The sequence below is a fragment of the Ptiloglossa arizonensis genome, chromosome 2 (genome assembly GCF_051014685.1).
Source record: "Ptiloglossa arizonensis isolate GNS036 chromosome 2, iyPtiAriz1_principal, whole genome shotgun sequence".
NCBI classification, from domain to species: Eukaryota; Metazoa; Arthropoda; class Insecta; order Hymenoptera; family Colletidae; genus Ptiloglossa; species Ptiloglossa arizonensis.
Window position 1 is genome coordinate 9,313,422 of NC_135049.1, and position 22,589 is coordinate 9,336,010.

At 35.6% G+C, this 22,589-nt stretch overlaps 2 protein-coding genes across 2 annotated transcripts; both read left to right on the forward strand.

Annotated features, from left to right (window-relative positions):
• The first annotated feature begins 110 nt into the window (after window positions 1-110).
• Window positions 111-11,636, forward strand: LOC143155287 (uncharacterized). Its single transcript, XM_076327854.1, has 5 exons — window positions 111-768; window positions 9,135-9,389; window positions 10,109-10,207; window positions 10,397-10,575; window positions 11,403-11,636. The coding sequence occupies exons 2-5, from the start codon at window positions 9,138-9,140 to the stop codon at window positions 11,545-11,547; spliced, it is 675 nt and encodes a 224-aa protein (XP_076183969.1). The 5' UTR covers window positions 111-768; window positions 9,135-9,137; the 3' UTR covers window positions 11,548-11,636.
• A 587-nt stretch (window positions 11,637-12,223) lies between these two features.
• On the forward strand, window positions 12,224-13,894 carry LOC143154790 (uncharacterized). Its single transcript, XM_076326754.1, has 4 exons — window positions 12,224-12,457; window positions 12,862-12,960; window positions 13,127-13,272; window positions 13,738-13,894. Exons 1-4 carry the CDS (start codon window positions 12,224-12,226, stop codon window positions 13,892-13,894), a joined length of 636 nt encoding a protein of 211 aa, XP_076182869.1.
• Window positions 13,895-22,589: the final 8,695 nt, after the last annotated feature.

Below are 22,589 nucleotides of genomic sequence, written 5' to 3' on the forward strand. Positions count from 1 at the left end.
GGTAGGTCCGCTCGTCCCGTCCCTGAATCGGCGATTCGATTTATCTCGACGCGAAGTCGCGGAAATCGATAAACCGCCTTTTATAGAAATTTGTGAAGGGTTCGGGAGGGAACGACAAGCTGGACGCGAGGCTACGATTAACGACTTTGTTAGTCGATCGCTGTTCGGTTAAGTGTCTTCTGTTGCCGATTGATCGCACGTGGCACTCGATTGCGAATTTCTTTGAAGTTTCAGTGAATTCTGTTACGTTAATCACGATAGAACGTTTCTCGAGAACGAAACTCCGTTAACATATATTCATTGGGCACACTTCTCGCATATAAATTCCATTTTCTACGATCTATATTCTACGATGTATCCAGTGTTTGTGAGCATAAGTGGCAATTTATTGGAGGATTTCAATCATGATTGTTTCTCTTTGAGTTCGTTGGAGAGCATTCTGTACAATTCTGTCACTTCGAATTGGAAAACGATTTTTAGAAATTCAAACATCGTTTCTCGTTTGATTGCTACTCGATATCTAAACGAAATAGATTACGTTAAGTGGTAAACACAAGTTTCAAGGATTTTTGTGGTGAACTTTTTCAATACGCTGAAAAACTGAATCACGTTTATTATAAAGTTGATCTCGTGGCTTAGACCATTAAGTGTCTTGTGCTTCGTAATTTTATTAGCTACTATGCGATCGTTGTTAATAGTATAGTCGCCACTATACGAAGCCTCTAAGCGAAGTTAGATCCTGTGGACAATTATCCATGGATTTTGACGGTGAGTTTCTTTGAAGCATCGAAGAATCGAGTAAAGCGCATTATAGTATCGTGAATCATCTGTTACTTGAAATGCGATTTTAGAAATCTTTAGAAATTCAGTCTTCATTAATCGTTTGATTTCTATTTCGTTAAGTTTACGAGCAAAGTAGATTGCAATAGGACGCGTATATGGTAATGGTGCATGGGTTTTCCTGGTGAAAATCGTTGGGAATGTTGAACAATTGCTAAAAGAGTTTGTCAATGTTTGTACGGTAGTAAGTTTTATATTTTCCACCAGCACCTTTAAAATTCAAGTATCCTGGGTTACACAACCTATATTACGCGAAACTTATACGGAAACATCGGTAGTAAATTTTATAGTCGTTAGAAACTCAGACACTTTGTAGCGTATTTAAGTGTCATTACCGGTGTCATTCATGGGGTGTCAATTCGAAGCAAATGAAGTGGAATACGCTGAGCCCGAACGTTATTTAATGAGGTCTAACAGCGTAATATCGTTTCGAGAATCAAAGCAGACATGAGCAACGTGAATTGTAACTCGATTTCAAGTTCGAAATCAAGGTGCCATTCAAACGGTGGGGTAATCGAATTAACGCCTTTGAAAAGACGGCGATGTACCCGTTGCTGGTCCATCGTGCCTTAAAAAATGCGCCTGTGACAAAGATTCTACATTGTTTGATCCCCGCTCGAGAAATTTATGCGTTCGCGTAACCAGTTTCGACTTTCACTGGAACGAACGCAATAGCTGGGACACAATTGCATCTCGATTTGTGGACGAACAACGAAGGTCGCTCGAAATCAGTCAGAACTCGAAGGTTTCGAAAGGTGGGATTTTTATTTTCATCTCTTTTCACTATTGGTATATACACGTATGGTATATACTCGAATTCATAAGCGAAAGATTGCGGTGTCGACAAGTGCACATTTGGACGATTGGAAAGACAAGTATATCAATTTAAATACCTTCAAGATCCAATCTCTGAAGTTTTCTGAAGTGGTAGTGGCAGTTTCAATATACTCGTATTAAGGTAGACGATGTTAAGCATTGGATAAAGTTGTCGTATAAAGTTAGTCAAATTAATTTTACGTAACTCTATTGTAATAAGAAATCATTCGTTCGGTATTGGTGAACTGTTATAATGTTATAGTTTTCTTTCAGTTTTAATACAAGAACGAACAATCAAGGAAAGACTATTAATTTAATAATATTTTCAAATTTTTCTTTCCTCCAATTTTGACTACATTAACGGTCCATATTTAGCAGACGATATTGTACGTACACGATCCGACCATTTAAATGTATTTATCACTTATGACACAAATTCGAATACTACTATCATCGTACCGTCGACAATATAACTGAAATATCAGGATTCCTTCGAAGGGTTCAATGTAGCTTCAAGAATCGCAAATCTCTGATTTCTTTCTACTCGACTGAATAATCCAATCGCGTTTAGAATATCCGTTAACAAGTATAGTATATTAACGCGCAGAGTCGAGCGTAAACTCCTGCGATCGATTTCATACGAACCGGATATCCTATGCACAATTACAGCCCACAATTATCTGTCCATTGTAACAAGATTCAACATTAACATCTTCAAGGAGACCAACACAGATTTGTATGTCCAGTTTTTAAATTACATTTTAGATGTTACAATTACGAACGAATATGTCTATAATTAAATTTCTTTATAGAAATAAAAGAATATTAATTAATACAAAGTTAATATTAAAACTGCTGCATCGTGGAAACATTTCTTCTAATTATATCATTTTCAGTCATTCTTGTTTCTTTAGATCACGTCTTCTTTTCTTTCCATAAATTTAATACTTTTGCGTAATCTGAATTATACAGAACAATTTCGAAGTAAATATTTCGCGATACTTTAGAAGAAAAAAACGAGCTATTCTGCAATTAAAATGTCCACTTTCGTAGCAAGATAAAACGAGACTTCCGAATACGTCTGTGACCGACATTGTGCTGGAAACATCGACGTTCAACAAGTTGTCCGAAGAGGAGGAAACCTGTAGCTTCCGAGTATTCGACTCGATTCCTGTCCACGAACTATTCGCACGAATTGAAATAATTACCGGTGATCTGTGACGTCGGTTAATGAAATAGAGCCGTCGTTCCGAGTTGGTTAATTCAAGAATCTGCGTAAATACCGGCGAGCGAAATCAGGTCTCGTTCACATCTGTTTACTGCGTTACCCTTCCCTGGAAACGCGGAAAAAACAGCCAGGAATCTCGCGCGAAGCGACACTGACTCATTCAGGGAGAAACGGAAAGGCCGAGATAAAGGTGCGGGATTCTGCTGCGATTGTGACGTGTATGCGACGTTCCGCACCGTCAGTGCATACAAGGTGACTCCGAAGTGATGTCGACGAGTCTGTAAACGGATTCTAGACAGCAACACTGATAAGTCGTAGACATGGGTCTGGAAAATCATTCATTTCTAGGAAATATCAAACTGATAAACGTTTAAAAAGGTATATGTTTATCACCGTATTATTGATTGCCAGATGAATTCAGGTATTTCAGTCTAATTTGTAACAAGAAATAGTATAAGAAGAAGAAGAAATAAAAACAGGATCGTTGACACAATTTTTCGTTACAACGCAATTTGTGTTATAACTTGAAGTGCGTGTGTCTACGAGATAAATATTTTGTAAACCTCTGTGTTCATTACGATCCTTTTTCGCAATTTTCACGCGCAGGGTACCGATCAATTTTTTACACTACTTTTGAGTCACTCTATAGAGTCGATTCACGGGATATCCCGGTGTCGTTCAAACACGCACGCATGGAGGTGCTGAGGAATTACCGTAAGAATTGGTTTAAGACGACTAAGTTTAGAGCGAAGTGTATTGTTTCTTATAAATTGAACTAATCTACAAATTCATGGTAACGATTGTATATGTACGCAAATATAGCGACGTACGTATTCTTATTATTGCACCGTATATGTATGTATAAAAATATGGAAAGTATTTAAATATTGGAAACCGAATAACGGTTGAACCAAAATATGATAAAATTATATTTCAATATAATGAGCTATTATATTAGATCGCTCGCAATTATATACGTATGCATAGCAATAATTATTTCATATATCTAACGTAATTGAAAATGTTCCTAGTCTTTTGTGATCGATTTAGAAAGTTATTGCCCACACTAACAATAAACGCTGCAGTCTATTACCTCGATTAATAATTATATTATTGTAATAATTTAGTTAGTGTAATCATGAAACTTTGACATGACTAATTGCAAGTTTAATTTATTATTAACAATAAAGTGAAGTTCTATTCCACATGAAAGTAGCGTGTCCTATTAGTGTTTCTAATGCTAGGTTTTAAAGTAAATCAAGAATGTGTGGTAAACCAGGAATTATACGACGCAATACCCTTGTAATATGATTTTCTTGCATGTTTGTAATCTGCTAATTAAAACGCTTGTTTTAAATGTTTCTACAGAGCGTTAGAAGCGCACCTAGTCGAACGGCAGCGATATAGATCTACTTTCACGTGGAGACCTTGCGTTAAGGTTTGCCCAAGTGCATTACTAATACGTTTCGTCGAGGTAACAGCTTATCAATAATGCATCGTTTCATTGATACAGTTTTATGCTAGTCGACAATCTATACGTTTCGTAGATAACTAAACTATTTATATTAATCAGTGTTTTTCTTGAGCAATTCGGTATGATAGATTAAGTAAGCAGGCACGTGATAAAAATAAACTTTAAGAAACGATATTTTTCTGCACTTGCCTAATATACTGCACGTTTTTATCGAGACAATCGTATTGAAAATCATGTGAAACGCACGCACGTTTTACTCAAATTTGATTGAATAGATCTCGCTATAGATCTTTCACGCAATCGTACTGAATACGTGAAAGTGATACTTAACAATCAGAAGTGGTACATTGTATTTTTTTCCAATCTCTCGCTTTGCGTGTAAAGAAGATGTAAACACGCAATTATTTTTCAAATCAATTTTTTCAAAAACGAAGCACAATTTTTTGTTCGCGATTTATTTACGTAGGACTTTATACCGCTGCGGGACATTCTTGTAGAATTCTAATGATCACCGTACGATGGAAATTGAAATTGATTTCGTCAATTGTATGGTTTTTTTTTTTTTTTTTTTTTTGAAAAATAAAAGGAGCTCGAGTCTTGATCCGACAAGTGGTAAAATAAATGCGTAGAAGAAATGGATGCTCTCTAAAGAACGAGGTCTCTTAGATGGTTGAAAGAGAAAAAGGTGTAAAGTGGCCAGGTTCTTGTCGAGGGAAGACAACTTGGGATTTTTCCTTTTTTATTCCTTGCCAACTTTTTCTCGGTCGAGCTCTTTTCTGCACCTTCGTTTCCCTCTTCTATTTGCCCCGCCGCCCCTACCCTCCCCTCACCATTCCCCCAATTCAGACGTCGAAAAGCCAAGGAACGAATGTACTTTTCCTCGATACACTGTGCCGTCGTCATGACTACCATCGTCTTGGATAATCTTCTGCTGCCTCTTAGGACATGTCCTCCGTTATATCAAGCCATTTTATTTCTCGTTTCTCCGAAAGCGTTTTTCTTCTATGAATTTTGTTTAACCGGACGCTAGGTCGTTAGTTCGATAGTCGACGATAGTTTCGAAAATGATTTACCGATCGTAAAACGAGAACTTTTAATAAAATCCAGATTCTTCTTAGAAGTGTGTATTGTTTTCAATTTAAAAATAATATTAATATACCAAAATGGGAATAAATCGAAGAATGAATACGAATAAGGAAAATGTACTCGAGACTATTAATAGTACATTTAATAATGAATAAAATCCAGATTCTTCTTAGAAGTGCGTACTGTTTTCAATTTAAAAATAATATTAATATACCAAAATGGAAATAAATCGAAGAATGAATACGAATAAGGAAAATATACTCGAGACTATTAATACTATATTTAATAATTGATACCCCTATGTTTGTAATAAATAAATTTCAATTTTTGTAAAGTAAATTTTTTGTTAGAATTCGACTCGAAGCTTCATAATTTATGTCAAGTACATCCTTATTTCACTTAATTAAATATTGTGATATACTACTGATATAAAAAATTTCATGAAAGGTATACAGATGATATCGTAAACTTTTAACACAATTTACCGTGTAAATAAAGAAACAAATAATATTGTACTCTTAGTGATTAATAGTTAAGTTAATCGCTAATGTGCACTTACTATCTTTTACCTAAATAAACATATTTATTGTACCTTTCCGTAGAAATAGTAACAATCTTCCTTTCGACCGTACGCTTTCTGTTAACTTCTGTTAACTTCCTTACACAGATCTTCCTATATAGAGAAAATGTCATTAACAGAGGGAAGGATTCGAGCTTGGAAGGACAATTTCCTGGTGTCCCATGGCCCGACGTTTCCTTTGACTAAAGTTGTTCGGCTATTTTATCCTATAAGAATCTGGGGGCTTTGAATCATTGAATTCTGCGTCCTTCTAGACGCTTTGATCATCCCTGAGCTATTAACACACGCTATTGAAGATCAATTTGTACGCCTTAAAGTGAATTTGAACAGCGAAAAAAATTGTGCAATACATATCTATGTATGCCCTACCTATCTCCAAAGTTTCAGAATTTGTTGAATTTTCCAGTTGGGGATCATCCCTTGTGAGTTGAATGAAAAAATTGATACCTTTCGGTGCTCCACCGTTAAATACGCTGCGAGTAACGCAGTTAATAGTATCTTTTCCTGATAAAATCATGTTAATACGATTTGCGGTTGAAATCGGGGGAAACTTGACGCGAAGAAAGCAGTATATTATTCGCAACCATTCGTTTCTTCGCTGGCAAGAGAAAAAGCTATCGGCAAATGTAATGCATTATGTATGACTTCGTGATATTGAAGTAAAATGGCTTCGTTTCAGAAAATGAAGCTACTTTAAGCACTACCATAACTGAGAGCAATACTCACGAATGACTTTTTATTTGTGTCTCTTTCAATATTGGCAAAATGTTTTAAAACTTTCGCGGTAAGAACATCGCACGAGTAACATTTTAATTGAAAAGTTTCAATGCTACAATTATTACCCACAACAAAAATTACTTTGATCAAAAAATAAAATAAAATGGTAGATTTGAATAATTCGAATAATCATCCTTCGTACGCACATAGTGTTTCATATTTTTTAATAAAATAAAACTGTTTCAAGTCATAACACTTGAAAGATGCACGTAGTGAAAATTAATTATTATTGTATTATATTTTTACATGTGTTGTAGAAAAATTTTCCTTTTCTTGTCTTGTATTTTCATCCTGTGAAAATTACATGATCAATATCATGAGAATCATTCAGGATTAAAAAGAAAAATGTAAAACCCCAATATGGGACTGACCATAGGTCGAAGTAAAATTCGCGCACAAGAAAACTCCATTAACCTCAAATGTAAACTATTCTCTGAAGTGCACACTTCTGTACTGGCCAAGGAAAATTAAATGAGAATCGACGAACCGAACGATTTTCAATAATGTGCTGTGCTACCACTTACTAGATGTTGTTAACGATCCTCTCGCTAATTGTATAATCGCATTTCTCTATTGAATGTAAAATCTATAAATTCTCTTACTTTTACACCGAATGCTTCCTTGGACTTGAATTGCTAGGAGTTTTCTAGCAAAATTAATAATAACTCTTCCACTGGCTTAAAACGCTTCTAAACTTTTGTGAATTTTATTTTGTAATCAATCAAAGAGGTCAATTTGAGAGTACTTCTTTTTTCCGTGATCAAGAATCTGTAACAATGAAGAAAATTGAAAAACAAAAATAAATTTTCACATTGTGAAAATAATGTTGGAATTTTCTAGAATGGTGTGCTGAAACTTTAACATTGTATTGGTATTTATAAATTGACGAACGGGTGTCCTCTTCCTATAGTCTGATTAAATTCGTGTCACGAAAATGTCCAGTTCAACGAAGAAAATTTATTTATCGAGTCTAATAGATGTTCTTCTCGAAAAGTCAATAACAATTAAAAACTGACCTGAAACTGTCATCAACGTCTACTTACTGTCGTGTGAACTTGTTCAAGAAGGCGTTGCTTATCGTTGCCTCCGAATAACAAATGTCACAGTGATAACCTAGATCGTCGATGAGGGAAGAAATATACAGGAATGTTAAATTAACAGTTCAAGCTCACGAAGGCGACTGTAGCTGCTATTTAGTCATCTAATTCCCGTTCCAAGTTGAAGAAGGGAATCTAATCGAAGACTGCATATTACTCGTAAATGAGTTTGTTTTTCGAAGGGCCACTTCGTTCAAAACCAGGAGCACATTCGGATTAAATATTCCCGATGTTAGTTTCCTGCTACAAATGCACTTTATGGATTGCTTTTTACGAAGGAATTTTTAATGGTACGCTGTCCCCATATTCGATGAACGGTACCTTTGGAATTCTCGTTTCTAGACTTGTGAACTTTTCTCTTCAGTTTTAAAGACTTACTTCTTTTTATATTCATTCATTGAGAATATCAAGACTGCTTCCGCAACGAAGAGAATTCAACCTAAGTACAATTATTCTTTTATCTTGAATCTTGAGGTTGTAATGCCACTCGATGAACTTAATCTGCTTCTATCGATATTTCCTGCAATAAGGAGAAATTGAAAAGAGTGATATTTATTCTGATTTATAATAATGATATAGTATTAGTTGATATTGTTCTAGTAACATTATCAACAGTAACGGTATGTTACTATTATTATTCTTTTGGTATACAGTTAGTAAAAAAATTTGTTATCCTTTGGTAATATAAAAATCAATTAAATAATTTACAATCTTGTTCACAGTGTTCCTAAGGTATGCAATAAAATTATTAAGAACAATTTCCTCTGCAGAATATTATGTTTATCTGCAGAAACATCGTGTAAGTAATCTTTAAGAGAAATTTAAAATCACGTGTGTCTTTATTCAATGTTTAGAGTCACGTTAACAGTTTGAACGAACACACATCACAACGTATGAAGTTCTTAATCAGAAATTCAAGTAGCAGCAGAATTCAATCCAAATATAATTAACTAATAAAATTACATATGTTTTATTGCGAATGTATTATGTATACTTTTATTTTTAGAACCTTCGTAATCTACTTTTATTAATTCAATAGTATTTAAATGAATGTTAATAACGCGTAACCCATACATATATAACACATTGCATAAAATTGAATAATTTTGATCGATTCTTAAAGTGTAACTTTATATAAATACTTTTATTTGGATTTACCAAAGTGTGTACGTAATGCTTTCTTTATGTAAAATACATGATTTTTTAAACTGATTGAAGGAATGCACTCGTTAACAGGACATGGAAACGGTCAAAGAATACCTAGGATCCATAAATCCTCATTGGGTGGCGGTGGTGGCGACAGGCATGTACACTCATCTTCGACAAATTTGCATAATTGGCTTGTGCTTCGATGACGAAAACAGTCCGCCCTTCGATCCCTCTTACGCGTCTGTGCTTTTTACGTTCTCCGTGTTATGTCTTCTCGCGGAGTACAAACTTTGGCCTAGAACGCTCAAGGAGCCACCGATCCAACTTCTCTATATTTACGAGGTAAGCACGACACTTGGCATTTCGTATAAAATTCTTTATCGGAAAGAATTTTCACGTTGAACGCGTCGAAACGAACCAAAGGCCTTTTCAGTAGAGTATTCCTCGAAACTAGAGTAGCGAACGATCGAAAGAAAATTCCCAAAGTGTCGATCACCGATTTTAACGAAACTTGGCAGATACGTGGAACAGCTAAAAATATTCGACACGTTCACTTTTCGTATGTGAAAGACTGTATCGGGTGTGTGCAAACGGTTCTCAAATTTCAGAGTGAAAAACCTATTCGGTCCTTTAAATGAAATTACAAAATTTCTTACGTTGTTACATTATTAAATTAGTACTTTGAATTTACACACAATTTTGCAATTTGAACCTTGTATCTAAAGTTAGCAGTTTTTCATTCTCAACTTGGAAGGATACTTTCACCCCTTCGACGTGTATTTCGGTCGATAAAAAAGACATAAGCGTCGAATATGCTTAGCTACGATACAAATCTGTTAAGTTTGATTTAAATCGACGGTTAACACTTTGGAATCGTTCCTTGTGAGACACAATTTCATCGAGTGTAACATTGCGCTACAAATGTTACAAACCTTGTGCCAACAATAGGTCCAGCCAGTACGTAGATATAGTTTTTACTCGTTAACATTAACAGTGATATTGTACAATCCCGATGTAATAGCTTTGTAATATTTATATTTGTTTACTCCATGCTTGCATAGATGCTGGTGTCTGCCTTGACTACAAATTTAGCGACGCGTGCCATTTGGGTGCCATTTATGCACGTCATATATTGTTTAACACAGGAATCTAGTAAATGGGTGAGTCTCTTTGAGAAAGCTATTTAATTTATTCGTATTCAAGTTTCGACCGTGTCGCTATGCCAAACATTTCAAATTTGCATTTTGAAATGGGAATCAAATTGTAAATCTTTCGATGAGGCAGAAATGTTAAACGATTGAAAAAAAACTTTCTTACACGTACTTGCGTCACGTAAACGAATCTTTCAGTTACTTTGGCTGAACACAACGTTGGGCTTGAGTCGGTATTCGTTTTTGAACGATTTTGCTTACTATATGGCAAAGGACAGCGCTGCAACGCACATGGCCTTTTGCATGTCCATATTGTCCTTCGTGTGGATGCTGGACGCCACCGAGTCTTTGGACGCGATTCTGGACATTTGGACCAAGTAGTGAACCAGTGATGTTTAGTTTTGTAAGACATCTCCAGCATTGAACTTGACAGCATTTTAATTACATTAGTAGAGAATTTAGCGTGATTCTTTGGAATTCAGTTGTACATTTGGGAGCTGAAAAGAATGGTCCCGAGGTGTGGCAACGATATAATGATAATGGTATCGATCGTGAACCGTACTTCGTTACGCTTGGTTTGGTAGCTGTGTGTTACGCAGAAGCCTAAATTCAACGCCGGTCAACAAATGATACTCTTCGTAGGTTTCGTTGGCTACATTATGAAGGAGAGGTAAGGATCAGTGTTCCTTGCAGGACAAAACTTTTCAGCTCCCAACTGTACTTTCAATTAAGTATCGAATAAAATTCTATGCCGTAAGATTGTCGAGAAATACGGAACAGCAATCGTTATTTGACATCAGTCTTTTTTTTTTTATTTAAAGTTAAGTGTCCTTCTTTCATTTGAACGATTCAATTTTCACGGTGATCTAACTTTCATTGGCATGTTACCGTTGCGGCGCAACGCCACAATTGGCTGCTGATCGATCCTTTATCGTAACTATTATTATTGTACATCGTGATATTCCGATATTTCACTTTCCTTTCTAACGACAAGCACTTGTCTTGGAACATTTGTAAATTAATACGTGACGATTACATCGATAAAATTACAATTTCGTAAAATAATAGAAGTAAGATAGATAATCACAATTGGCTGAACTAATTTTCGTGGAGGGTCTTTTATGTCTTGTTTTTATGTCACTGCAACGGTTACATAGATATTACTTTTATCAACATTTACAGTATATATATTTCGGGAATTTAGGGAGAGAAGCAATAGATCTTGGATGCCCAACAAATGCAAAAGAAAGAAGATCAGTTTCGCAGATCCTGAAGTGACAGATTGGTTCGTATACAAATTCATGCGCAGCAAAGGTCCGGCAAATGTAACCACACTATCAGAAACGTGATTTAGTACAACTTGATATTTTATAAATCGTATTTTATAATATATATTTATACATATGTATATATGTATACATATATATATACATATTTTTACGTTTATTACTGTACAAGTGTAATATTTGTAATAAAATGTCTTTTACTTGCTACTTTCTTTACGATACACCTTTCATAGATTTAATATTAAATTACATAACGCGTAGCTTCAAAATATTTCTTTACGCAGAAGGAATGAATAAATAAATAAATAAATAAATAGAAAAGGTCTAACGCCGATATATTTAAAATATTTGTATATAAAGGTAATTTCTATTTATGTAATTGCAAAGAATTATAATAATTCAAATATTATTCGAATTTTGTTATTTTATTAAAATTTTACAAACAACGGTTTAAAGCATCTTTTACAATTAGTGTTGTTCAAATTTTATAGTAGATACGTGTAATTCTCTCGTTTAGCGAAATAAATGTTTAACGATCAACTTGTTTTGTTTAATTAAAACACAAATATACGTAGAACGTGATTCGTTCGAAGAACATAGTAACAATCGAAATGTCGTGATACAATTCGATATATATCGCACACGAATTTGCAAGATGTCAATTTATGTATACTTTTTACCGATTTATTCGCAATGTCATTGTTAAAATCAAGGTGATAAGAGTGTATCGTTTTTCGAAATGGCAAAGCTGTTGTATACAATTTGGGCACTCTTGCTAAACGTTTCTGGTCTACCAATTTTTCGAACGTGTTTCGATAACGCCGTGGAAGACGAAGACTGCGAATCTCTGCTTTTGGGACCATCGTTTAGTTCGTTTTTCTTCAGCATCGGTATTTACATCGTTATCGTTAATTCCAACCTTTTCCCGCGATCTTTTCGTGAACCAAAAATGGTTTTTCTAATAATTTACGAGGTTAGTTACAGTCACTGTTAGATATTATTGCTACTTCTCGTTTTCTATTTGCTATTGTTTACAATACAACGGGTTTATTAGAAAGTTCCATTCCTTTTGCAACCCAGATTGCAATATAATGTATTTGCGTAAACACTATTTATATTTATAACTCGCTGGTTACATAATTATAATTATGCAACTGTCCATGAGATATTCGTGCGATACGCCATGAAACAAATTTAATACGTTAAACGATTAGAAAATGGTGGACAAATCCAATAGAACTTTTTAATACACATAACGTATTATTCAATTCGGTTATTATACATTGGCAATTTCTCGATATTATCGATCAACTGTTGTCGATTGCCCACCTTCGAAAGAAAGTTTCATACTTCATTCCATTCTTCTTATGCACGCAGTTTTTAGCCGCAGCGTTCCTTTTGGAATTCGCGATCGCTTGCATTTGGACACCAATCGATGTGCTTCTTCTGACCACACTGCCGATAAATGTTTCCCATGTAAAGTAACGAATTAATACTTGTTTCAATTTCGCGGGCAAGGAATAGGGACTCTTTGCAAGTCCTTCGAATGATCAAAGAAATGATTAACTTACCGTGAATTTTGAAAAGTGGAAAGGATTCGATTTCGTTTGAAATTTAACTTTCTTTACTTTCAACAAATTAGGTCCTTCGTGAACTTGGATTTAACGACACGGCAATGATGTTCCTCAAAAATAAGTCATTGATGGCGACTGTGACTTATACCGTGGCACTTACGTTTTTCCTTGTCACTCTTCATGTTACGGACGCAGTTGACTACACGATTATTAGGTACTATTTATACGTTTAAAAACATAAAAAATGAAGGAAGAATTATAAGAATATAAAGGATCCGTTGTTCGATCCGGTCGAAGTAAAATTACACCGAGACAATATAGATTCTTGTGTAAAAGTTCCTCAGAAAATTGCATTGAATTAGTTTCATTGAACAAATTTTTTCATTTCGAACTGTTGACTTTCGAAAAGTTCCTTGTTTCACTGCTATTGCATGTTGCTTTTATTAAGTATTCGCATTCTACCAAAGAATGAAACTATTAAATTAATCGTAAGAATAAAAGTTACAGTTTCATGTTCAACGAGCATTGAATCAGATGAATGATTCGAATTGAAACATCTGTACGAAAAAATGAAAATTTGAAAATTTACATTGACCCCAGGAACAGAACTGGCTCAAGTCGAAAAATTACTATATTACTAACGAACGAATGAATCTATCGAGTGTCTTTCTCTGTGCAGGGATTGCGGAGTAAAGCATTTCGCATGGCATTCAAAGGAAAAGCTGTGGGAGAGAATAAAACGGGAACTTCCATTCTTAGACGAAGGAATTAAAAGTTGTCGTTGCAAGGTTCGCAGAAGGGGTCGTAGCAAGAGTCGTGCTAATAATAATAGATAGTCTTGAATCGAAGTACAAAGTTGTGCTTACGTAACAGAAATTGTATAAAAATATAGAAACAAACTTTGATTTCAAATATCTAATACACGAACCATTACTTTCCATGTTTCAAAACTTTAAGAAACATCTTAGAAACCATCTTTCACTTTCACTCTCGATCGAAATTAATTTCTATGAGATTTCTATAATTTCTATGAATGGTTGTTAATAATCTTATTAACTTAATTAATCTTAACTAAACTTCGATTGCCTTAAACTGAATTTTCAATTTAATGGTCTTAAGCCATTATTTATACTAAGACATTGTTAATAATTGTTTAAATTATGGTCCAACAATGGTTGTTAATAATCTAAGCGATTGTTACTAACATTTATGCATGTTTCCAAAATCAATTTAACAATACACATCCTACTTATACATTACAAATGATTAAGAAACTTATAGAAATTGATTTTGATCGAGATTCGAAGTGAAGACATGTTTTTAAAGTTTCAAATCATGGAAAGTTATAATTGTTTATTGGATACATTACTTTAACATTTGTTCAATTCTTATAAAGGGCTTAATACGTGTGGAAGCTCCAAATTTTACATTACATTTTGTTCGTGAAGATATTGTTTCCTTTGTACAGAGATAGACAAATTTGGAATACCATAAATTCCAAGAAGTGAAATTTCACGATAGATTGTGCTGCAAATGCTCATGACGATGAATTTTATGTACAACAAAGTGATTAATTATATTTTGGCCCTGTTATGCAACACGTGCCACGACCACGTATACAGACTAAATTACAAGAATTAAACAAATATTCGATCAATGTATCTAATAAACAATGAACACTTTCTATATTTTAAAACTCTATTTATTTAAACACTATGTAAAAATCCATATTTTATATCGAGTTTTGATCAAAATTAATTTTTGTAGTCCCCTATTATCGTCTTCTATTTTCTAAGAGGTGTTCCACATACATCTGTCATTGCAATGTGTATACTTACAGCGTTTAACGTGAGGTATACTTAGAACGAGTATTGCAATGTAAATGTCAAAGTACAATCCTTTTTTAATAATGAGAAATAAATTTTACTTTAGTAGTTGTACTTAGAAAACTTGTTACAATGTCAGGGTCCAAATTTAACAATTTCTCATAAATAACAGGGAAAAATTATATTTGTACAGTCATGATTCAAGTTTAATATATTAATTTCTGATTCTTAACTCTGTGCAGAAGCACAAATCCAAAAGTACATTAATTCGTTCAAAATTTAAATAATCCGAACAGCATACGTGGCGCCATCTACGGCAAAACGTCCAAGTTTGTCGAGAAATAGTTCGTTAGCAAAGCGCTAGATGGCGAGAGAGGGACTGTTAGAGTATATTAGAATCCAACTGACAAAATATAAATTTTTCATAAAAAATAAGGATAAATATTGCGTTTCTCGTATACATAGGACGCGTAACCATAGAATATATCACGAATAACGCTTAGATTTCCTTTAAAGAAAACGACATCTATTTTCCAGTATTACTATACAATCGAAGTCGTTGAAACTCGTGGGGTCCCTCAAGGCATGCTGCCATCACGTGCCGTCTCGCGCACTAGTAGACTGAGGCACTTGTCTTTTTGTGTAAATGTTTGGAATTAAACAAACTTCGCTCCAAAAACCGTTTGCGCGTTTTGCAAATTTAAAAAGACCGATGTCGTTAAGGACGCCCCTAACATGTCCCAAATTTAACCATTAACAATTTCATTCCTCGATTGTTACTGTGCTAAATCTTCTACCATGCCTTGTTTGTTTAACACTTGTAACATTTCAATTTGTTTTTCTTAAGTTAGAGACATTGGCAAACGAAAAAAGAAGGAAGAAGGAAGAAGAAAAAAGAGGACACTCTCGTTGCAGTCGCCACGGGATCTTTAGTCTTAAGCCAAGACTAAATTAGTTTTAAGGTAATCATATACGAATATCTGTGGTCTGCCAATCAATTGTCAAAAATTTAGCTTATTTTAGCTCGCTTCTTCGTCTCACAGTCCGGCCACCTCTGCTTGTTGCATAAGAAAGTGACCGGCCGTGTAGGTGGTCCGAACGGTCAGTTGCTGTCTCCTTTGGTGTGTCACGCTTCCAGAGGAAAATGCTGCGAACACAGAGGGAAGGTGTGCCTCTGTCTTTGTGGAAGTCACCGATCGCAGGAGAGGACCCTCCCTTCTGTAATCCTTCGTAAATCGTGTCTTTCGTCGTCGTCGGCCACTTCCTCTCGAATCGGGCCCACTGAGGGGAAACGGGACCGACCTAGTAGGAGCAACTCCACGGTTCGTGTCGCGTGTTTCCCAATTTTGCCTAATTTTTCCATAATGTAATTGCTTGGCAGAACTAAACGAGGAGATCGAAGGAACATTGATTCCTTCCAACTCTTTGGTTTAGTATCTTCGTTTGTATCGCGTGTCGAGGGAGATCGATGGAATTTTGATTCCATCTATCTCTCTCCGGGTCTCCGCTCGCAGCAACCTCCACGTGGTGAGACCTGGAAATCGGTATTACTCGCTGCGAGTAATATCGAGCTAATTGGCTGCGAATTTAGAATGGTTATTTAAGATAAGAAGAAGTTGAGTACCTTGAAAAGTAACATTGTTATAGTGTGTATGAATGCTTGAGTATGTTAATTAAATGAAAGAATGAGATTGTATCACCGATGTATTGATATCTTTCAATAAAGTCATTTTTAGTAACAACAAAAGCTTCTTTTTAGTCATTATTTGCCTCCGATTCCTTAATCGCATCCTATCAAATTGCTAAATTACCAAAGTACAAAATCGTCGAAAATTTTGGCCAAAGTTCAGAAATTTATCCGAAAATCACGCAAAATCTCAATTCGCAAAAACTTTTGGAATTTGACGTCATTTCCAAAACTCACCGGAATAAGAATACCTTCTCGAGTATCATGACCTCCCGTTACCAAAGCCAAAAATTGACGAAAAATTTTAGCAGAAGTTTAGAAATTCGTTCCAAAATCCCGCAAAATCTCAACTCGCGGAAATTCTTGGAATTATACGACATTTCCAAAAAACCCAGAATAAGAATACCTTCTCGAGTATCATGTTCTCCTGTTAGCAAAGCCCAAACTCGACGACAGATCTAGCAAAATTTCGGAAACTCAGTTGAAAATTCGGCAGAATCTCAATTTGCAGAAATTCTTAGAATTTGACGTCATTTCTAGGAATCCATGAAATCGTGGTACTTCCTCGCATATCGTATACTCCTGACAACAAGAGTCCCAACATTGAACATTTTCTACAATTTATGTCTGAATTTCAGCCTTTGGTATGAGGAGAACACTGTCGCCAAGGAAGTATGCATTTCGATTTTTCAAGTATTAATCAACTGTTACATCGATATATCTAATAGACAATTATTACTTTCCATATTTTAAAACTTTAAGAAACACCTCTTTACTTGGAAGCTCGATCAAAATTAATTTCTATAAGTTTCTTAATCATTTGTGATGCATAAATGATATGCACATTGTTCAATTAATATTGGGAGCACATATAAATGTTACTAACAATCGCGGAACTGGACAAACATTCACCGAAACCGTTCGCCTTCGCAAATTTAGCAATATCTTGACGTTTATTCATCATAATTATTAACAAGCGTCGTGGGACCTTAGATTAAACAATTATTAACATTGTTCTAGTATAAATAATGGCTTGAAAGTAATCACTTTCTGGAAATATTTGTTAGATCGAACAAAGACAATCGAAGTAACCGTGCGATAAAATAAATGAATATTTCTCTACATATCGAAATTATAGTTTGTATATATGCATATATATTTCGAACGCTCAGTGACACACATATGTCACACGGCAATGGAATTGGTTGCCATCTACCAGAGAACAGGTAAACTACACTTAAGGTGTGAAAACACCTGGCGGAGAAACGCTCAAGTTTGTCGAGGAATTGTTCTGAATTTTATCAATAGATAGCGCAACGAGCATACATTTACCGACATTAAAGATAAGTAATTCCATTTGTATGATATTCCCTACCGTGCGGTAAAATAAATAAATAGTTCTCTACATATCCAAATTATTGTTTGTATGCATGCAAATATATTTTAAACGTGCACCTCCACACATTTGCGTCGTGGTAATAACACGAGTTACCATTTATTGCAGAACAGGATAAACTATACTTAAGGTATGAAAACTCTTTGTGATAAACGTTCAAGTTTGTCGAGGAATTGTTCTGACTTTCATCAATAAATGGCTCGACAAGCATTCTCAACCGACGTTACAGACAAGTATCTCCTTTCGAATGATATTCCCCACCGTACGATAAAATAAATGAATATTTCTCTTCATATCGAAATTATAGTTTGTTTGCCGGCATATATGTTCTGAACGCTCAGTGACACACATATGTCACACGGCACTCATGTGAGTTGCCATCTACTGGAGAATTGGTAAACTACACTAAAGGTGTGAAAACACCTGGCGGAGAAACGCTCAAGTTTGTCGAGGAATTGTTCTAAATTTTATCAATAGATAGCGCCACGAGCTTAAATTTACCGACATTAAACATAAGTAATTCCATTCGTATGATATTCCCTACCGTGCGATAAAATAAATAAATATTTCTCTACATATCGAATTATTGTTTGTATGCATGCAAATATATTCGGAACGCGCAATTCCAAACATTTTTAACGTGGTAATTATATGGGTTGCCGTCCCTTGGAGAACATATTTGTTAATTTTCGCGATTGTTACTAACATTTATGCATGTTCCCAACATTAATCGAACAATTTCTATCTTATTTATGCATTATAAATGATTGTACTTATAGAAATTAATTTTCATCGAGATTCAAAGTAAGAACTCCTTTAGTAAAGTTTCAAAGCATGAAAAGTAATAATTATCTATTTAGTGCAATAGTTTAATATTTATTTAATTCTCATAATTTACACAATACGCGTAGAAGTTGTATTTTTTACTGAAACGTGCTGAATTTCGATTAATCGCTTTTCTATATAGAAAAATCATCGTGATAAACACTTGTGAGACGATAATCGATATGTGTAGCCTGGATTTCGAGGTATCAAAGATTTTTTTAAATGTATAAAGGAAGGATAGAATGCAGAGAAATTTCATTACGCTGATTTCTTTTAACTTTACATTTATTCGAAAGATGATACATACGAAACTTTGTACAGAGATATTTATTTATTTTATTGCACGGTAGGGAATACCATACAAATGGAATTACTTATCTGTAACGTCGGTAAATTATGCTCGTGGCGCTCTCTATTGGTGGAAATAAGAACAATTCCTCAACAAACTTGAGCGTTTCTCCGCCAGGTGTTTTCACACCTTAAGTGTAGTTTACCTATTCACCAGTAGATGGCAACTCACTTCATCGCCGTGTGACATATGTGTGCCACTGAGCGTTCGGAATATATATGCATAAATACAAACTATTTTTTCGATATGTAGAGAAATATTCATTTATTTTATGGCATGGTTACTTCGATTGTCTTTGTTCGATCTAACAAATATTTCCAGAAAGTAATGACTTTCAAGCCATTATTTATACTAGAACATTGTTAATAATTGTTTAATCTACGATCCTACGACGATTGTTAATAAATATGATAAATAAACATTAAGAAATTACGAAATCTGCGAAGGTGAACGGTTTCGGTGAATGTTTGTTCATTTCCGCGATTGTTACTAACATTTACGCTGGTTTCCAATATTAATCGAACAATGTGCATCGTATTTATGCATTAAAAATGATTGATTCGCCTATAGCAATTGATTTTGATCGAACTGCAAAGTAAAGAGATGTTTCTTAAAGTTTTAAAACATGGAAAGTAATAATTGTCTATGAGATATATCAATTTAACATTTGATTAATACTCGAAGAATCGAAATTTTTGGTATTTTCCTGATACCAAAGGTTGAAATTCAGGCATAAATTTTAGAAAATGTTTGATTTTGGAACTCTTGGTGTCAGTATACGATATGCGAGGAAGTGGCACGATTTCGCGGATTCTTAGAATTGACGTCAAATTCCAAGAATTTCCGCGAATCGAAATTTTGTTGTACTTTCGAACGAATTTCTGAATCATGGATCCCGATTTTCTTTGTATCAGGAGAACATGATAGTCGAGGACATATAGTTTTAAGTAGTTTTAGCAGTTTGATAGGATCGGGTTAAAGAAATGGAAACAAATAATGGACAAAAATAAAGTTTCTGTTGTCAGTGAAATTGATTTTATTTCAATACATCAATTCATCGGAAATACAATCGCTTTTCTTCGATCCATTAACATATTCGCACTTTCATACTCATTACAAAAATGTTGTTCTTTAAAGTACTCTACTTGTGGAAAGTACTGTACCGTAAAAATTACTATTCTAAACTCGCAGCCGATTAGCTCGGTACTACCCACGACGAATAATTATTGTTCGTCGCGAGTAATACCGATTACCAGGTCTCACCACGTGGAGGTTGCTGCGAGCGGAGACCCGGAGAGAGATAGATGGAATCAAAGTTCCATCGATCTCCCTCGACACGCGATACAAACGAAGATACTAAACCAAAGAGATGGAAGGAATCAATGTTCCTTCGATCTCCTCGTTTAGTTCTGCCGAGCAATTACATTATGGAAAAATTAGGCAAAATTGGGAAAGACGCGACACGAACCGTGCAGTTGGTCCTACTAGGTCTATCCCGTTTCCCCTCCGTGGTTCCGATTCCAGAGAAAACGAACGACGCCTACCACTCCCCTAGAGGAGTGCCCCGTTTCTCCATCTTTACGACGAGAGGGTCTTATTTTGGAGGCTTTCGCAGGGACCGGCAAAAATGCCTGCTCCTGTGCTCGCAACATGCCCCCTCTGGAAGCGGACACACCGGAAGAGACGGCGATAGACCGTTCGGACTACTTACACGGCCGGCCACTTGCTTGTACAAGAAGCAGTGGTGACCGGACCGAGGAACGAGGAAGCGAGCAAAATTAAGCTAAAGATTGGAAAATTGCTTGGCAGATCACACCCTTAAAACTAACTTATTCTAACTGCAGAGATAGAAGGAATCAATGTTCCTTCGATCTCCTCGTTTAATTCTGCCGAGCAATTACATTATGGAAAAATTAGGCAAAAGTGGGAAAGACGCGACACGAACCGTGCAGTTGGTCCTACTAGGTCGGTCCCGTTTCCCCTCAGTGAGCCAGATTGAAGAGGAAATGCACGACGCCCGTCCACTCCGTGGAGTGCCCCGTTTCTCCCAACTCCGCGTCAGGAGCCACGCAAGCGTGGGCCTGACTCACGGAGGATGACGAAGAGAGGGTCTTGTGGCACAGGGGCTTCCGCAGGGACCGGTGCGAACACCTGCCCCTGTGTTCGCAGCATATTCGCTCTCAAAGCGGACGCACCAGAAGAGACGGCGATCGACCGTTCGGACCACTTACACGGCCGGTCACTTGCTTATGCAACAAGCAGTGGTGACCGGGCTGAGGAACGAGGAAGCGAGCAAAAATAAGCTAAAGATTGGATAATTGCTCGGTAGATGACAGATATTCGTACATGGTGACCTTAAAACTAACTTAGTCTATACTTAGAATTAACAGTCCCGCGGAGGATGCAATACATCAGTCCTCTTCGTTCTTCGTTCTTCGTTTTCCGATACATCTTAGAGAATGTATCTAAGAGAAACCTAAGAGAAACCTAAAGTCAAGGCATAATAGAAAATAGGAATGAATTTGGTTAGTGGAAAAAACTAAACATGTAAAAACAAATAGAAATTAAAATCAGAGAACAAATGAAATGAATTAGACAAAGGAACAATTAAAAAAAAAAGAAAGGATTGAGAGAGTGGTCGCCAGTACTGACCACCGTCTACCGGCGGCCAGTACCGGTTACCAAGGTGGGGGGTCCCCCTTCCATAAACCTAAAACGAAGAGATCCATCCACCTCCGAGGCTCCAGGAAGAATGAAATTTTAAACAATCGGCGGCTCCTTATATACCCACCGCAAGGTCACTTACCAGTGACTTACCGTTACTTCCATTGTCTTTGTTCGATCTAATCGAAATCTTCGAAGACGAACGGTTTCGGTGAATATTTGTCCATTTCCGCGATTGTTACTAACAATTATACATGTTCCCCATATTGATCGAACAATGTGCATCTTATTTATGTATTGCAATTAATTAAGAAACTTATAGAAATTGATTTTGATCGAGACTCGATGTTAAAACGTGTTTCGTAAAGTTTTCAAGCATGGAAAGTAACAATTGTTCATTAAATGCATTAAGTTAACATTTGTTTAATTCTTATGATTTACACAATACCCGTAGAAGTTGCGTTTTTTACATAAAAGTGCCGAAATTCAATTAATCGCTTTTTTAGATAGAAAAATCATCGCGATGAAGACTTGTGAATCGATAATCGATACCTGTAGTCTTGAAAATGTCAGTTGGATCTCAGCGAAAAATTCCTTCGCGAACAAAGAATATTTCAACGAAATGATATTTTAAGCCATTATTTATACTAGGACATTGTTAATAATTGTCTAATGCATGGTTCTACGACGTTTGTTAATAAATATGATAAATAAACATCGAGATTTTGCACAATCTGCGAAGACGAACGGTTTCGGAGAATGTTTGTTCATTTCTGCGATTGTT